Source organism: Abramis brama (assembly GCF_963993115.1).
Source record: "Abramis brama genome assembly, chromosome: 25".
Classification (NCBI taxonomy): Eukaryota; Metazoa; Chordata; class Actinopteri; order Cypriniformes; family Leuciscidae; genus Abramis; species Abramis brama.
Genome location: NC_139987.1, coordinates 17322636 through 17342072, shown reverse-complemented (window position 1 = coordinate 17342072; position 19437 = coordinate 17322636). Strand labels below are relative to the sequence as shown.

Genomic DNA, 19437 nt, shown 5'->3' with positions numbered 1-19437 from the left:
TTCGCTAACGATAGTCCCGCAACATATTTTCATGTCTGATATAACTGGTGAATGTAATTGCGGCAGGGAATTGGCTTATTTTTTACCGTACGTCTGCTATGAACGCATTGTTTTCTTGTGGTTATATGTGAACACGATATAAACGAACAGTGCTTACACAGTTTCGTGCTTTTTGCAACATGATCAACCAGTCTTGTATGTTCTTTATCAAACAGGGACACCTGAGGAAACCCGGAGGCTCATTCGTTTTCGTGCTGACAACGAGCAACGTTTCCTGAAGTCCAAAAATACTTAGGCGTCGAAGATATTGTCATCTCTGTTGTTTTCTGCGAACTTCAGAAGAAAAATGCAAAAAAATAGCTGTAACCCACGCAATTGAGATGACTACAGCTGACCACGGTATCTTAGTTTGTGATAAACATTGGTGCATCTCCTGTGACGTAGGCGCTAGCGGCGACGTATAATGACGTGTAACGGTGTAGTAGTGGTGTCCCATTTCTTAGGGGAATATTTTCACCCCTACGCCTTGCCACTCTGTTTCAAGGGGCAAGGGTAAGGGGTAGGCGAAGGGTTAGGGGTAGGCAAAGGGGTATAAAATAGAATTGGGATTGGGCCTTTGTCCCATCCAGTGTAGACAGCTTCTAGCTTTTGCGGAGCAACGTGACAACGGTCGTGTCCGGTGTAGACACAGTTTTAGGTTCTACAGACAATCCCACAATTCACACCAGACAGGAGTACCTATGGATCCTTGTGCGAGTGCCTCTTAAGTTAATTTTTCATTAGATCTCTGTCCAAAGTTCCCTCTAATCTTTGAATTATTCTGAGGATTGGTATAAAGACAGCTGACTTGGAAAATGGGAAATGACAGCTCACCCGTTTACATCAAGATGGGGACTTTCCGTTGACTTCTTTTGTTTTAATGAGCTGAAATCAAATTTGTCAAATGTATATGTTACCGGCAAAGTGTGAAATCTCGGTATTGTATAGAATGCCTAGGCAATGTATAGAATTCCTGATGTTTTTTGCAAAAAATACATTACCTAATTCTATACATTACCTAGGCATTCTATAGAATGCCGGATTACACACTTTGCCGGTAACATATACAATATATCACTTGGTGAATAGCATAAGAGCTTTCAGGATGGTATAATTAAATCAAATCTATAAAATTTAAATAAAGTTACCATGTAGGGGAGTAGGGGAGAACGATGCTAGTCATTATAAGATTTTGGGTCAGATTGGGGCACATGTATTTTAAATGTTAAACAATTAATTTTCCAATAATATTTCTTGGTCATTATAATAATAATAATTTATTTTAATATGATGCTTAATATTATGCCCTACTGAATAAAAGTGTTGGGTACAGATTTCTTCATGGATATTGCAATGAAGTAGAAGAAGGCAAGAAAATCGGATAAACTCATCACATTTATTAGACTCTCATACAATATGTTATACTATATGGAAGCACTTAATGACAGATGATATTTGCTACTCTAAACAATCATCATGGCAACACTGTATTATGTTTTGAGAAAGAGCATGAAACAAAATACATTTATAGCACCATTTCAGTTGTTGCAAACAGTCTGGGAGCGCAGGTACTATTTGTTCATGTGTTTCTCATTGGGAAGCTCATAATTTAGTCTTAATCTATAACATACAATATATACATACAGTACTTTAATTCCACATGTCTCTCTATCTGCAAAAATACTTCCTAAAATATTTCTCATTACTTCATTGTTCAGTCTATAGCTGCCTGCCTTCCTCTCACTCGTGTGCTTTGTGTCAGTACTTGACATCCGGAGCGAACCGGACTACTCCCCGACTCCGTGGTTCTGATCGTTCCACCAGTGGTTCTCCTCCAGAGGTACCCTCGGAATAATAATCGCTGACTCGTCCGAGGCCAGACTCAGATTCTCTAGGAAGCAGCACAGTGTTATTGCCAAAGGAGGAGCGGAAGGGCGACAGGGAGAGAAAGAAAGAGAGACACAGAGACACAACATGAGGTGTTTTATCTGGTAGATAGCATTGTGCACTAGAAGAAACAAGTATTTGAGCATCCTGAGACCACTTTTTACAAATTTCTATTTATAGAGATTCTATTTGTAGCGAGATCAATGTAAGTGAAAATAGATCAAGCAAATGTACGTCTAATATCCAATAACATATGCTAAAGAAATTATTTACGACCTCGAGTGCCTTCCGTTCGCTATAGTGAATATAGTCGTGGCTAAAGGATCTTGTTTGGTATAACGCACAACAGACTTCAACTCATTTAGCTGGGACTATATTCACAACATGGCACAACTTCGCAGCAAAAGCACATTGTAAGTAGTGAACTTTGATGCAAAGGGATATAATGCTGTAATATGTAGTTTTCATGATAAGGTTGTCTGTTGTTCTACTACTTTGATTAATGATAAAGGATGGAGCAAGATTTGTTTTACAAACTTTAATGTTACATCAGCCATTCACGTTAGTGCTCGGCTAAATATGCACTGTTATTGATACTGTTAATGATACAGTTCTTCCAATGTTTCATCATTGAACTCGTGCTGGGATTGATATGGTAAAATCAATGTCATCGTTATTGTATTTACAGTGTGTACAATCGATGAAATTCAGTTATGTTAATGGGCGTTATAAAATAGTGTAAAAAGAACAGCAATCCAAGACTTTGAAAGTATTTCTAGGTCACTAATTAAAAGCAAATTTGTCCCACTTTGAAAATAGGTCTAATAGGTTAGACAAACTTAGTCCCGGTCATGTTGGAAGTTACCGAGCTGGGGACTATTTTCAGGCGCTGCGTCATATCATTACGCCTGCTGCAGCCATGGTACGGCAGCAAAGTTTCTTGATTATTACGCAGGAATGAGAGTATAGTTCCTAGCCATATCAGCCTAGAAAATCGCAACTTTTCATTTTCCGTCGGTCTTAGTACATGATGTAACTACAGAAGAGTCAAGTTTTAAATAGGAAAAATATCGAAACTCTTTGGTCATTTTTTTGAGAGAGATGCTAATGGTCCTGTCCGATTCAATGATTATGCTAAGCTATGCTAAAAGTGGTACCGCCAGACCCGGAGTTCGGCTGAATGGATTCGAAAACGGTAAAACTCAACTGTTTAACTCTGTGGGAGTTGAAAAACGAGCCTATTTCCAAAAAAAGTGGAGTATCCCTTTAAACAAAACTATTTTCACCAGTGGTCTCAGATGTTTGGACCCCACTGTATATAAATAAATAAATAGATGAATTATGACTGTAATCTCAGGTTGTTCAAAGGAAAAGTGCAGAAATTAAAACCAGCATGAAAACAACAAGACAGACACCACTAAACAAGAATACAGTGTGCTGTGTTTCTAAAACTAAAGCAGTTTAAACATCAAGTTCAATTTCATTAATCTTTTGAATACAAAAAGAGAAAAGAAATTAATCTATGAGTGACATTTAAAGTTCACTGTAAATTGATTGTTCCAGTGTTATGGAGAAGAGATTGATGGTACATCAAATTACAAGTACCACAAATATGTGATGTATGTGTATGTGATGTTAGTCCACACTGAAACGAAACACACATGTATTTAAAAAAAACCCCACTGTGACAAAGTTTTCAAAATCCTCCAAAAACAACAAACAACAGGAAAACAACATACAGTACATGAGCAGTCAAACTGTCAACCTTTGGCCAAACACTTTCCATATGGAAGAGAATACGCATGGGAGCAAATCAAAAGATGAAGAACATTGAGCAGTTATGGTGTACTCAATTCTCAATGGAAACACGAGCGCAACACTACAGTTTCCCACAGTGAGTAATAATTGTGCTGCTGAGGTAACGGATGGAGACGGAAGAAGCTTTTATTCTCAGGCGAGTATTACCTTGGGTCGGGCAGTGCACAGCGCCACAGGTGTTGCTTTAGTGTCTGCACCCAACCAATATCTCGGATGGGCTGAAAGAGCTGAATGTAGTGGTACTGTTTTAGCATAACCCTTCAAACGAACGACAAGATCACTCGTTAGCTGAACATTAAAGTAGTTAAAGGGATGGTTCACCCCAAAATGAAAATTATGTCGTTATAATTCTGGCATAACTATAATGATAAAGTTCTAAAAATCGTTCTAAATATTAAAGAATAGCAGAGACCACACCATAACTATAACAATAACGGCACAGAGAAACAATATCGTTGAAATCACTTTGGGAACGATTTTTTTTTTCCAGCTGATGTACGATAAAAACAGCCAATCAGAATACATCCTGCTTTCGAGCTCGAGCATTTAAAGTAAAAGATGACAAAGTGCGCACTTAGAATGAAGAGAACGATATATTATCCACTGGTGTGGACGATAAAAGTTATTGTTATAGTTATATTATCGGTCTTTGTGTGAACGGGCCTTTACTCACTCAACCTCATGTCGTTCCAAAACTGTGTGACTTTCTTTTTTTCCATGGAACACAAAAGGAAACAACTCTCATTATGTCAAACTTTGTCGAAAACTTTTGTATTCAATGGAAGAAATAAAGTCATACAGGCTTGGTACAACACAAGGATGAGTAAATGATAACATAATTTTTGTTTTAGGGTGATCTATTCCTTTAACTCCCAAAGCACAAAATCATTATATAGAATCAACCAAATTGAAATCAATCAATAAATCACATTATTAAAGCCAATCATTAAAGACTGACACATTGATCTTTCAAGGATCATTCTATTCAGGATGGGATATCAATAGTTTCTCATTTGTACGTACATCTATGATACTTGGTCCTGGAATAGGAGACTACATCTTTTATTATTTTGCACATATGAGACACTGAAAGCTGCAATATATCAGATTCACTCAAGATGCAAACATATATTTCTCAACTCTCAGCTGACAGCAATATGCACAACCATAAAGACGCCAGAACCTATTCCAGAGCCTGTCACACAAAATATGAGAGTCGCAAAACCAAACGTAAACCATAAACATCGGAATAGTTCTCTTCCATGTGGATTCGACATCTATGACAGCGACAGAGAGACAGACAGAAGGACAGGGCAGAAACGATACAGATGCACCTACCATCGAGTCCCCAAACCCTCCCACATGAACAACCACAAAATGAACCACGACACCTCTGTTTCTGCGTTTGCATTTATTAATTTCAATAAATATGAGCAAGCAAGAGAGAAATCACAATTCACATCATCAAAGTTAAATCTGAGGCCCTTTCGTATAACATTGTTTTTTTTTTCTCTCTTTTTTCAGTATGCATGGACTATATAGCACCTGTGCTAAGCACACAAACACACACGCACGCAAGCACGCACTCTCACTGGACATGTACATTCCCGCTAGCTTGTCCTCCTCTGTCTCCCCAGGACACCTTCCCTTAATTCCCAGATTATATTAGCACAGTAATTGAGTCACCAAAGGCTGCAAAATACAAGAAAAGGCCCTCACCCTGTGGCGTAGTCATTCAGAGCACAGCACTGAAGAGAATGGGCTCCATGTAGCTGTTCTAAAGCCAGACTGAAGAAATGAATACTTTCATTCGTTGCAAATTCTGAAACTTGGTGTTAAATTCCACAAGGGACTCTGGATTTGAAGCCTGTATTTAATATATTTATATATATGGTACAACTGCTTTTAAATGGCATTTTACATGGCATGTGGCAACTGTTAGTTCACAGAACATTATCAATTGGAGAGACGTTACAGAAGCACTGCGTCACTTGTCAAGCTCATCTAATAAAGCCGACATGAAACAAAATTTGCTATAGTCTTTTCTTCCCTATTGTGATGTATATATCCAAGTAAAGCGGCATCTCGAACAAGAGCAAATGTAGGGCGGGACTTGATTTTGTCCATCAGGAATTGATTGGATAGTTGTTTGCTATTGCCGTGATCACATGCGAGTGACAGGTTGTCCTGCCTTCGTGCCAGTAAACACGTCATCAGAGAAGAGAAGAGATGAGATGACGCTGCAGAAGGGAGGGGAAGTTTTGATTAAAGATTATAAGGTCACATGAATTAAAAAAATGTTATAATAAATACTGCAATATTCCATAAAAAAATTTGATTTGTCCCTTTTGGTTTCATGGTGACTTTAAGAAAAAAACCAACCACTTTGTTGTGCACGACAGCGGTTCCTGGCTGAATTTGGAATAGCACACTACTCTTATTATTCCTGTCAAGAAAATTACTCTTAGAAAAATAGTATTAGTATACTATTCTGAGTTCAGCCTCTATCTATTGTGGTTGCCCCCGTCATTGACCAATCTGAGATTACTATATTTGCAATTAAAACAGCATTTCTAAAAGGCGTTTTGCATTATTCACATTCCACAAATGGAAACACGTCAATTTATGGAGGAATAAATGCAATTACCCCTAAACTTAATAAATGCATGTCAATTTATTTCATACATTTTGTTAGATGTTTATTTATACCTTTTAAATGCTTTATTTATACAGGCTTCAAGTAACATTTCTTCAATCTGGCAATAGATCACGGACTTACTGTGCACTGATAGGGCAAACAGGACAATGAGATCACATATTTGACATACTGACAATGGAGAAGACCTCAAAGGATGAAACCAGAGACAGAGAGGATTTGCAGAGGGGAGGTACATGGTAAAAAAATAAAAGCATGATCTTACACTATGCTCTTCCATAATGTCAGGAAATTAAGACATTAGGATACCAAAATGAATGTCATTCAGTCCCATGATCTACCAACATCTTTAGTTCTTCCATCACAAACAGACATGAATCTGCGTCAGTCATGTCACATGCAAAGAAAATGAAACCCATGATAATGTGCTGTTACATCAGGCCTGATCAGATTATATATAAAAAGGTTTCACTGGCAACACAAAATCATCTCTGTGAATGGATCAGCATTGAAATTTAAAGGGGTAGTTCACCCAAAAATGAAAATTCCGTCATCATTTACTCACCCTCATGTCCATGTACCAATCTCATATACCGTTCTTTCTTCTGTGATGTAAATGTTTTTGTTCAGGGGAGTAAATTATGACAGAATTTTTTCCCTTTAAGTCTGCATAAAATGTCCTCTTGTACATGTGCATCATGGGAAAAGGCCATTTTGGGGCCTTGCGTTTGAATATAACAAACATAAAGAAATATGACAATGGTCATGCAGTTGAGAGTAAACAAACAGCATTCCAAACAGATTGCATTCGACTTACCAATACATCAGGGGACACGTGATAATAAACAGAACAATTAGTCGAGAATACAGGTCATGTCAGTCATTGAACAACAGGGGGGATGCAGGACCAAACAAAGCAGGAGACACTCTGGGAAAAGTCATTAATAATTAATACGCTGAATCTGCATTCACATAAAAAGGGGCTTTGATTTAAAGCTGGCTAATCTATTGACCTTTTGAGTTCCCTCTACTTTTGGGATCCCCCATCTGTCTACCTCGGGGGCCTCCCTTAGGGGGGATGGGAAGTGTGCATGTGAAACAGCTGGGCAGAGCATGGAATAGAAGCCCACTAACACCTCAAAACCAAACAATACAAAAACATGTTTTAGTTTATCTTAGATTTTCTACAGGTTTGTTTTGCACATAAAAATCACAGTGAACATCCTATTCTATCCAAAGACAAATTGACATCCCATAATGCAATATGATGTTACTGTAATCCAGTTGGCTGTCCAGGCAACCAAGTGGGCCGAAACAAGGCCTAATTTTTATATGATATTGAAAGATGGCTTTTTGGAGATACTGATGTTCCCACAAAGCTATTTGGAGATATTCTGTTCCTGTAATGATTCAACAACATTTTCATGATGGAAAAAATTAGCAAGAAAACAGAGAAAATAATTAAAATAATCACAGCACCAAAGTGATCTGAGATCATAACATATCACTTGGGAGCCTGGGGTGTTCAATCAATAAAATGATTACATAAAACAGGCAAAGCAAGCAGGTAATAGATCAATATAATTGTAAAACCAAAGATGCACATTTATCAAAGATTTTGGACTAAGAAATTGGCCTTTGTGGCTTTTACATGTTCCCTAATTTACATAAACATGATTTAAAAAGGCTTATCGTACACAAATCAGCTTGATTGTAAAACCCTTGATAAATGAAACCCACCAGTCTGAGCATCTGATGGGAAGTAAAACATACAGAGCTTCTAGCCAATGGCTCCATGCAAGATAAGAGCATCCACAAGCCAACCAGTAGAGTGGTTGCCATAGAAACCTTGTTGTGGAGATGAGGAGAGTGTGTGGAGCTATAGTAAATGCAAACGCTTTGATATTACTGGTGAGATTGTGAGGCAAAACTGGAGAAAAACGTAAAATTCCAACCCTGAAAATGTTCTAAAAACAGCCCACTGACCTCTCAAAGAGAGAGAGAGAGAGAGAGGGAGGGGAGGGGAGGGGGGGGGGGGGGGTGTATTGGAAATATACAGTGAGGAATAAAACGAGAGGCGCATCAGATAGATAAAAAGAAAGAAAGAGAGAGAGAGAGAGAGAGAAGGGGGGAGGGGGAAGCAATGGACAGAATAGTAAAGGAATGAGAACCTCTTGTTAAATAATTTTGCAGCCTTCGTTCTGCTTTCACCCTTTCAGGAAGAGATTAAATGAGAGAAGAAGTGCAATGGTTTTTACTCTTTCGCCTCAGCCAGTTTGTTGTTGATCTCTTTACTTTTCTCCTTGTCGCCCTGCGCCGCTCTGCTCCCCGGCTGGTTCTCGGAGCTCTTCTTCTTCGAACCGCGCACCGACGTCGCCTGCTTCTCCTTGGACTTCTTCAGCGGTTTGCCAGGTGTGGCGGATGTGGAGGTACTCTTTTTCGGTTTGGATCGAGGAAGACTGGTTTTCTCAACCTGTACAAGACATGAAATGGCACACAAATGGTATTTTAGTACCGATATGCAACGTATTCCATTATCCAAAGGGAAATGTAGGATAGGACTTGGATTGAATGGAAATGTTAGACTACGTTATTACTGGCTAACATTAACTGTCTCACCCATTCAGCCCTGGGTATGCCAGCAGAAAAAATATTTTAGAGGCAGAGAAAGTTGATACGCTTTAACTTACGCTTGAAATTTAAGTAAAGTTTTTCTTCTGTAACGTACATCTGAGTGAAACGTATTATTGAAAAAGAAAAAGAAAAATGTAGGGCAGGCACTTGGTTTTATCCATCGAATATTAATTGGATGGAGGAAGATCTGAATGCGAGCTGCGAGATTAAGGCCAGTAATAAGGGGTGGGTTTAAGTGTACTAATTAATTGGAGAAGTTCATCATGTCACCAGAGAGAAGTCTGTCATATTCAAGATCGAGTACATTTTAAGAGTTCTGAGGTCGCAATGTGAAAAAATTTAACAATAACATGCATGTAAAAAAATAGACATGGTGAATTTTCCTGTCATGCCGACTCTCAAGAAGTAAATCTTAAAATTTTGATTACACATTGTTAAGACAGCACACAGATTTTTGTGATTCAAAAAAAAAAAATCACTTTTGATCATACAGTTTTGGTCACACAAAAGCCACACAGTATACGGATCTCAAAACAAACACTGTTAGCAAAGATATTAATTAGCCAGAAGTCCAGAACTGACTCTGATGCTAATGTAAAGCAAGTCAGAACAGTTCAATGAAACAAAGAGCTGATGCTGATTCGATGCTAAGAAAAGACACTAAACCCCAGAAGCCAAAGTTACGTCAAACTACTTTGAAAAAGTACTGCTGAGAAAAAAAACTGTTGTTCAGTTCTTTTCCAGCCACTGAAATTAAAATTGCTGACATCAAAAATTGATTTCCAGCCTTCTGCAACAAGCACAACAAGAACGTAACTCTTAGTGCTCAACCTCTAATCCGAGTACTGTGTAGTTCTTCTTAACTTCTACACACAGGCTCTTACCTTGCTGCTCTCTCTGTAAGGTTCATGGTACAGTGTGCGGATCCTCCTCCTATCCAGGCCCTTGTTGTCATCTGGCAGCTGACTGCCCTGGCAGCCCCTGTAGGTGGCGCTGTAGCTGGTCTCCAGATTAGCCCTCTCATCGGGAGGCTTATACTGAGACTGGGTCCTGAAGACCTTCACAGATTTCACATCTGCGTAGGCTTTGAACTCATTCCTGACATTAGGAAACAGATAACATCACAATTATTGGAAAATCAAGTGTAGTGGGGGATTCATCCCACACATATTGAATTTTAAGACCACACTGTGAATCCAGAAAGGTATAAAACTGAAAGTGCACAGTTAAATCTGAGACGTGTAGTTATAGGCAAAAAAATGGCTTGGGTTTCACAGCCGTGAACTATGATTTTCAACTTGCTAGTCATTTGTTATAGACATTCTCATTTTAGAGAGCATTTGATTGGATAAACAAGTCCAAGATGAGTCATCAATATTTTAGATCCATTTTTTCCTGTAAAGAAATGCATATTTTAAATTCATATATCTGCTAAAAGTTACATAGTCGATGTTTAGAAGTACACTATCATATACTATATCTAATTTACAAATACTAGTAACAAAACTTCAATAATTGCTATTCTTCAACCACATATTTTGCCATTTTTACAAGTTTTGACAGATCACACAAATCAAGAGAGCAATCTCTCAGATTACAACAAGGCGCTACACTATAATACACATCAATGATTGCATATAGAATAATTATTTGATATGGCTATATATAGACACTGCCGTATAGACCTAGATATTATGCACCCTCCATAATGCAGAGATTTCTCTACATCTACAGAAGAGTTTTTCCTGAGGCAGTGGCCACTTCTTTTGGATGAGTAATGAGTCTTTATTCACAGAGATGACACAGACAAATGGTATATACTTCACGGGTGTGTGCATTGCAGATTACCCAACATCCAACTTATCCGCAGTACATCTAACACGCATGCACACATACAGACAGAAATCACTGAGAGCAGCAAAAAACAGAAGTCTTATACAAACTCTGTTCACCTAAAGAAGTATTTCAAAATCATTTAAAAACAGACTAATTCACGAATGAATCAATTCAAAAAGATTTGTGAACTGATTTTAACGATTCAGTCAAAAAGATTCACTGTCAAATCAGAATCACTCTCTTGCGAGGAAAGATGGAACGTTGGATTTCCACTATATACATTTACATGATTTTTAAAGATTTATATTACGTTTTCATGACTTTTCCAGGCCTGGAAAACATAGTATCAAAATTCCACAATTTTTAATAATGGGAACCCTCTCTCTTTCTTTCTGGTTCTGTAACATTACAACCTCAGAGGGGCAGGCAGACTATATTGATTAGGACTGATAGAACAGGAAAGCGACGTCAGTGTCAGGCAGGGTGAACCATTATCATACCATTAGATCAATTAGTTGCTTAGCTTCCATGAATAAGAATCAAATCAATACCTCTTTGTATGAAACAGAATCAACCATTCTGACATATTAAGATTAGGTTTAAAAAAAGAACTGAAAACATTTGATATCAAACACTGTTCTACTGGAGATGAGATTAGATACGATTACTGGATCTGAAACTCCTTTAGTTAGAATTAGGAAAGATAAGATTGTTGCCTGTTAGTATGTGATTGCCAAGCTGATGAACAAAGTCATGGGACAGCATGTGGGAGAACATTAACCCCCACAGAGAAAATAGGGGATGTGAAAACCACACATGCCCCATGCCATGCTCTATAGAGGAATATTACAGGTTTAAAACAAGTGACTCTTTATCAACAGCAAAAATTTTGACTCTCACTTTCTAGAAACCTTTCAAAATTGAACCTTTTTCAATTTTGAGCTTTTAAATTATCCAGAGGTTGATGAACCTATATGAAGGTTGAATAAACCAATCTTGGAAACTATTAACTATATTATTATTTAATCAAACATTTTTTACATTTCTACCACGCTATTAATGGTGTTATTTTTAGTATTATTTATATACTATTATAGTATTTCATGAATTTACTGATTCATTTCAATTGACAAATTAATAAACAACACTTGCTAATATTAAAAATACATAATTTGAGATGTGTTGGAAATGACATTGTTGTTTTGATCTATTAGATGCATGCATTCTATTCAAGTTTGACTATAAAATTGTGGCTAGTGTTTTGATTTAATGTGAGGCCTCCCTTCTCTCCCTGTTGAGAGCACAGGGGAGCGAAAAAGAAAGAACTGAAAATTGTTACATAAGACAAATGAAGTCCAGTCAGAGTGCTTGAAATGACAGTACAAAGGCAGCTTATAGAAGTCAAGGCCACAGGCAGCAAACACTCACAGGACAAACATGAAAGAAGAAGGGGGAGGAGTTAGAGTTTATACAGCACAAGATAAAGCAACACACACATAGAAAAAGACATAGAGACAGAGAGAGAAGGATTTACACACATACAATTGGACTGCTAACAATGAACTTAGTGTGCTTATTGTAAATCAGTGCTTGGTACCAGCTGTCAAATCATTCATTTGATAAGGACATCAACACTGTTCAACAATGTTGTTTTATACCTACTTATTTTCTTACTAATCTAACAGATTTAATGGAAAATCACAATTTTTATTCAAATGAGCTCACACATTTAATTAACTGTCATCTGTATATTTGAGCATACAGTGAGGTTGATACCTCTTCTTCTCCCCAGGCATTGAGCTTTTGTGAACATCCGTCACTATGGTGATATGTTGGCACTAGAGAATTGTGTGGTGGGGTGCCAGAGCAATGCATCATGGGTAGGCTTGGCACACTGGAGTAACGTGGTGTTTAACAGAAGCATGTAAAGCTGTTTTGCTTTTTACTTGGATCCAAAAACAACATCCTGATTATTTTAATGTAGTCTAGACCTGTCAGATGACAACACACAGCATCTGACGCTTCCAATAATAAACAGTGTATTTGAATGAATCAAAAGTGATTCCTTCTATTAATCCACCAGCATTGAAAACAATTATTTGATTAGTAAAGTCACTTCTCATTCTAGTAACGGACTTGCTCTCAAATGGGTCCAGATCAATAGGTTTCATCCAGCATGTGCATCGTGTTTCAGTTTCTGCTGTATGGCATATTCCTTTTGACATTCACTTTGGACTCCAAGTGAATCCAAATGAGATCAGCCATGGTGTAATACTGCCTTGTAAGGCAAAACTCTCTTATTTCTCTCTCTCGCTCTCTCTCTTTGCTGCTTCTTCTGTTATTGATTCCAGTGTTTGAATGGTTACAGTGCCTTCAGTTACTGCACAAGTAAAGAGAGGGATGGCAGAAGAATGAAAAAAATGTCATTTAATAGTAATAAAAGTTTTTTTATCTAATATTTATATTTTATTCTATTTCAGCTTTATTTAAATTGATACAAATATTTTTTTAATAGTTTCAGGGTACGTTTACATGACAATGATGCACTAAAAATGGAAATGTTTTTCCTTTGTGATTTTGAAAAGTTTTGTGTACAGACAATAACGAATGTACACACGGATCTGCTAAAGGGGTGGGCGATATACCGGTAGACACGAAAAGAGAGAAAATCTCTCTTGACTGAATCACTTTTAGAACTTTAGACTATGCATTCATTGTTTTTTTTTTATAAATTTGATTACTTTATACATTTTATGTAGTATTTCTAGTGCTTGACGTTTTTCAGGTAGGTCTATTTCATTTGTGTCTTTGTTCTATTGTAGTTTGTTTTCTTTGCTCTTTCTTTATCACTATTTACTAGTGTTGTCAAAAGTACCGATTTCGATACCAAGTCGGTACTGAAATTTAGAAAATGTGACGATATATTTTGAAAGCAGGCGGCTATCAGCGGATATATTAGGGATCCGGCGAGGAGCGTCAAAGACGTCTATTTACAACACGTTTTTGAAGCGTTGATCATTGTAGCCAATCACAGACATGTTGAGCGTGTGAACACAATGGCCAATCAGAGACATATATGTTGAGCGCGTGAACACAATGACCAATCAGAGGTTAAGAATCCATTCAACAGCGCTCAAAATGCTAGAGGGAAGTGCTGGTATCATCACATTTTTTAAATTCCAGTATAAATAAACTTGGTACTGAAGACGGTACTTTTGACAACAACTACTGTTTACTTGTCTTCAGTAAGCTTGAGATTTTTTTTAGGCAAGTTTTTAAAATAATATTGAAAATGGTGATAAGAATTCTGAAATTTTAATGGTACCAAAAAATTGTATATCATAAAAACCTTTTTGAAAGCAAAAATAACTACATATACTGTATATCATTATTGTAAAATAAAATTACAAGGGGTGTAACGATACCCTCATGACACGATTTGATACATATCACGATACTGAACTCACGATACGATATTATTGCGATACTCCAAGACATATGATAAAAGGTTAGCAAAAAATGTACTGTTTATTAAACTGATAAATCTGATATTACATTGTGTGTATAAATGAATATTCTTGGACTTGGTGAAACCCAAAGCACAGGACAATAGAGACACCAGAATAAAAATATTCATAATTCTGAAGCTGAAAATACAGAGTTATTTTAGACAAATATGTTTCTCTGACACTGACTACATTTAAAACAATGTAGGCCACTTTTTTACACAGATATTCCCCTATTGCATTATTATACATTATATTCAACATTATATATAATATTTGAATGTAGTACTGACACTAAAACTCTGAAAACTTACATTTTTTCTCACATAGTAATTTTTCTTTTGGGTGAACTATTCACGATACATAGGGGTGTGCCGGTTTCAGAATTGGTGATGACGGTTATGACGTGAGTCAAATGTGACGGTTCGTAACATAACCGTCGGGGGGGGACGTTCGTCTGTTATAGGACAACTTAGTTTCAATAAAATTTATATTAGTGTAGTGTTCAATGTTGTTATCAATAGAGATACGCGGATGGGGTATTAGTTCTTCCGCAACCGCGTCACAAAACTCATCATCCGCACCAACGTTTTTTAACCAGATTTCAAAGCCGCACCCGCCCGCCATCCGTGTTGCGGTCTATGGACGATGCAATGCTCTGCTGATGCGAGCCGCAAGAAAGCCCTTGTCTGTTCTAGAAAGGATGCAGCAAAGATATTTAATGCTAATGTATGAGCCATAGGCATACGCTGAGTTTCATTCATTTACGATGAGATGCGCTCTACTTCACAATGCAATGCAAGTGAACGCGGCGCGCCGTCGCCTCAATGTCACGGTTATTATAATTTGTCTCCTATATTTGTCTCCTTTTTATTTATTAAATACATGCAATTGGTTGATGAAACATTTATTCAAATTAAGATACAATTTGTACAAAACGAAATTCGCTTTAAAGAAAGGTTTTCTACAAAGCAAAACTTAATGAAGTGGTAAAAATCATGTCTGACGATTTACAAAACAAAACTTCATTAAGTGGTAAAAACCATGTCTCCCGATTGCAAATGTTCATTGCTAATGTTTATTATTGCAAATGTTTTTCATTTGTTTAATAAATCTCATAATGATGGCACATCACTATATCATAGCTTTTATTTCTAACGTTATCTCAAATGATTGGCGGTCGGTCAGGGGGTACTTGGCAAAGAATCAAATACAGTTGGAAACGACGTAGACCATTAATAACACAGACTGTTAACAATTGTTTTTAATTAGTATTTAAACATTCTCTATGATAAAAAATGTTTGTAAAAAATATTTTAATAACACGGTTTTGGCGGTTATAGAGTTGTAATGACGGTGTTCAACTATAACCGTCGGTCTCACAGTTATATACTAACCGTCACACCCCTAACGATACATATTGTCACTATTCATGATACATATTGTTGCATTTTTGTATTGCGATATATTGTGACACGATATATTGTTACACCCCTAAAAATTACTCATATCGTGATTTTTGCCCACCCCTATGCCAAAACAACTAAAATGCTGTAGCCTATTATGCATGCCAGTCAGTTGGCAATGTCACTTTGTAAAGAAACACGACGCACCAATAAACTGAACAATCATATAATATGCTTGTGCATATCACGTAATATGCATGCGCATGAAGTCACTGTTTTCACAAATTCGCATTTTTGTAGTTTACATGGAGATGATGACTTGCACTTTAAAACTGTTTTCAAAAGTTTCCAGTCCCCCAAAATGCTGTTGTCATGTAAATGAACAGCCATAAAGAATAAAACGTTTTCCATTTTTAGTCAACAATAAAACAATAAGAAACAAATAAACAACCCTAAAATTATTAATAAATAAAAAATGACTGCTGAACACTTGCACTGCATTTCCAAGATTTTGTACACATATAATATATCGTACAGAGATAAATTGCAGACCAAAGCATATTGATCTGCAGGAGGAGAAAGAGAGAGAGAGAGAGAGAGAGAGGGACACTAGAGAGATAAATGAAAAAATTGATGAAAAGATAGATGAAGGAAGCAACTTTCTCTCCACCACATTCTGTCAAGGCACTTGTGTTTTCTCTGGCTCAAAATAAAACACTACAGAACGTTTTTGCAGGCTTCTTACAGCCCTACAGCTTTGTAGCATGACAAGGCAAAAAAAAAAAAACAAAAAAAAAAAAACCCCCAAAACTCAGGACTAAACATAAGATTAAGTCAAACTAATCCTGAGCTTTTCAGTTTAAGGAATCACAGTATAACAATTCATGCATAGACTGTCACACAAAATGAACTGATGACTCAGTGTTTTTCTCCTCTTGTGTATTTTCCTCCTAGTCAAGAAAAAAAAAACTGCCCTCATGCAGTTCTTCTCACTCAACAAATAAGCCTAATATATGCAAGTCTAAAGGCTACGCAGAGTAAATTCAATACCATAAACATTGTTTCCATTTACATTTAGTCATTAAACAAATTTATCCAAAGCAACCTGCAAATTCGAAACATCACAAGCAATTTACCATAAATGTACAGTATAAAAAAGCTCAATCTTGTTTAGATGCACAAATTAGTCATTTGCAAGCGCACATGAATGAGTGGGAGAATTATGGACAAATTGCCACCTGTCAATTAAACACAACTACTCAACAATGACAATGACTTTTGAATTGAGATCCAAATCTGAGAACTTTCTTTCTTTACACATTTATTGTTCACTGTTTGTAATAAAAAAGTGATTGAAAGGAAAACAGAATACCACGCAGGACCAGGAACAGCACAGCACTATACAAACTTCAGCTCCATCTGTTTTAGGCTAAGATTGGCAAATAAAAAAGCACTGTTTTATATGCTAGCTAGCTGGAAAACAAAAGCTTATTGTAGGGGTCTGCAAAGAGTGCTCTCTGAATTCCACAAACATGACAATTTTACACCACTTTCATAACAAATTGATTATTAACAACTGGAAATTCCACAATTCACCTACTGCCCTCACTTAGCCCTAAAGCTAACCCTGAAGAAAATGAAAGTCATTTCCAAAAACAGCATCTGTTCCTGCGCTCCCCTGCCCCCTGCATGTCCAGCCATCTGTAGGTGTTGTTAGTACAGTAGGCGAGATTCAACCCACAGCTGACCTCCATTGTATGACCTTTTTTTTACTCCAAAACACACTTTTTTTATTGATTTCTATTGCTTTAGTTTTATACTGAGCTAATGATATTTTATAACCCCTAAACTTAAAGCTAATTGTTCCATTTTTTCCCTCCTTTTCAATAAGACATCATTTAGTATTATTTAGCTAGCCTAGCACAATTTATCATAATATTTAGTATCATTGTGAGAGGCATTTGGTCCTTATACACATATATTCATGTATAGATTCAATACTAGGTATAACACTAGTACATGTGCCAGTTGTTGGTATGCTGTTATGCTCTGTCTCTCCCTTTTGCCGGAAGTTTCCTCCCAAAATCTGCCTCTGAATGCCTGCAGTTCTCAACACTGCACATCAATGCGACAGACAAGATACTACTGGTACTTCTGCTTTAAGTTGCTAGTTTATAAAACATTTTGAAACATTTTTTTTTTAGTGACAAATAACAATTTATACCCGATAAAATATTTTGGAGCTTGGCATAATTAGAAAATTACATTCATTATAAAAAGGTCCATGCCTTTTTAAGATTTTATTAATTGACATGAGCATTTCAGGTTTAGGGATCACGTTTTTTTTTTTTTTTTTTTTTTTTTTTTTTTAATTAGGCTACATCATATCCAGGTTTTCCAAGAGTTGGGAATAAGTTGTTTTTAGCTTATTTTAATACTTGTTTGGTCTTATTTTAAATAATTTTTATGTTATTCTAAGGAAGTTTGCTGAGGGCCCCTAGTGGGTCCAAGATCCCTCGTTGAAAACCACTGCTGTACAATAATAATCAGCCATACCTATAGGAGCTGCCAGAGGTGACTTCTTGTTTGATCTTCCGGTTGAGGGCATCCACATCTGCCCTGCCTTTTCCCTCTGTAGTGGTGGCATCCCCCATGCCCTGCCCTTCCAATTTCATGTCAGCTTTGATTTCAGAATCTATGGTCACTTTCTTGGCTTGCTTCTTTTTCCTTCCACTAGACAGGATCTCCTTCTCTTGCACCTTGTCCGCAATCTGACTCTTTTCCACCTCACTGTCGATCATATCTGTCTTGGTGTGTTTGGATCTGTCAGGGATGCGGTCAGGGCCCACTGAGATGGTCGGAGAGGGTTTGGGGATCCAAGGATGATCTCCCTTCTTTGGGATAGGCCAGGGTTTGTAGTCCTTCTGATACTGGGTCTCGTTGTTAAAAGGGACCTCAGGGCAATGATAGTCGTTCTTTGGCTTGCAGCTGGGCTCCGGACGAACTTTCCAGTGTTTAAAGTCCTGGCGCATCACAGATCCGCTGATGTTCTCTTCATGGGCTGGAGGTCCTTTGGTCACCGCGTCGTGGTCGTTGTGAAGCGGCTGCGTTTCTATGGCGACCTTCTGCTGCAGGTGAAGATGCTGCATCTCGGACACGTCCGAGTACTTGGTGAAAACCAACGGCACCGCAATGTCGGCCTTGTCCAGCTGGTTCCAGAACCGAGCCATACAGCAGGCTCTGGAGATACAGGGCCATGCCATGATGGTTTGCCAACGGTCTTACCTTCTGTAATGCCAATCTCTTCCTTTCCCGAAGCTGTTTTGTATTCAGTTTGTGGAACTAAACGCGCTCGCGAGCCTCACAGGAAATACTCAAAATGTCCGATTCGCAATGTTTTTCCCCCCTTAAAACGATGTTGTCAAAGATGACAGGACACAAATCCACTTTAAAAGATGCATTACTGGTTCTTGAGGGGTTTAATCTATGGAATATTCTGGTTTAGCTCCGTCCTGATCCCCTTGCGTTCGTTACAATACGAGAATTTGTGAAGACACAGCAGCCCCTCCCGCGCGCGCGCCCTGCTCCGCTCAGCATCCATAGAGAGGAGCTGAATCACCTGCCACTCTCATCATCACGCAACGTCTGCAATGCG

General features: G+C 37.6%; 1 protein-coding gene across 6 annotated transcripts; it reads right to left on the bottom strand.

The window, feature by feature from the left end:
- Nucleotides 1-1416: 1416 nt before the first annotated feature.
- map6a (microtubule-associated protein 6a) lies at nucleotides 1417-19365 on the bottom strand. Of its 6 annotated transcripts, XM_084104080.1 has the most exons (5): nucleotides 18339-19365; nucleotides 9919-10132; nucleotides 8659-8873; nucleotides 3892-4002; nucleotides 1417-1930 (listed from the first exon to the last, which is right to left on the bottom strand). In XM_084104080.1, the coding sequence occupies exons 1-5, from the start codon at nucleotides 19043-19045 to the stop codon at nucleotides 1798-1800; spliced, it is 1380 nt and encodes a 459-aa protein (XP_083960206.1). In that variant the 5' UTR covers nucleotides 19046-19365; the 3' UTR covers nucleotides 1417-1797. The 6 variants fall into 6 exon arrangements, with proteins under 6 accessions (XP_083960206.1, XP_083960208.1, XP_083960210.1 ...); XM_084104082.1 differs by lacking the exon at nucleotides 3892-4002; XM_084104084.1 differs by lacking the exon at nucleotides 3892-4002 and having other exon boundaries at nucleotides 8696-8873.
- Nucleotides 19366-19437: the final 72 nt, after the last annotated feature.

Bases quoted from the DNA above. Each gene is read 5' to 3' on its own strand.
- map6a (XM_084104080.1), bottom strand. From the start codon at position 19,045: ATGGCATGGCCCTGTATCTCCAGAGCCTGCTGTATGGCTCGGTTCTGG. The intron at 10,133-18,338 runs GTATGGCTGATT...TCCTAATGTCAG, and splicing joins ACCTCTGGCAGCTCCTATAG to GAATGAGTTCAAAGCCTACG. The intron at 4,003-8,658 runs GTAAAAACCATT...GTTCGTTTGAAG, and splicing joins AAACTGGCTGAGGCGAAAGA to GGTTATGCTAAAACAGTACC.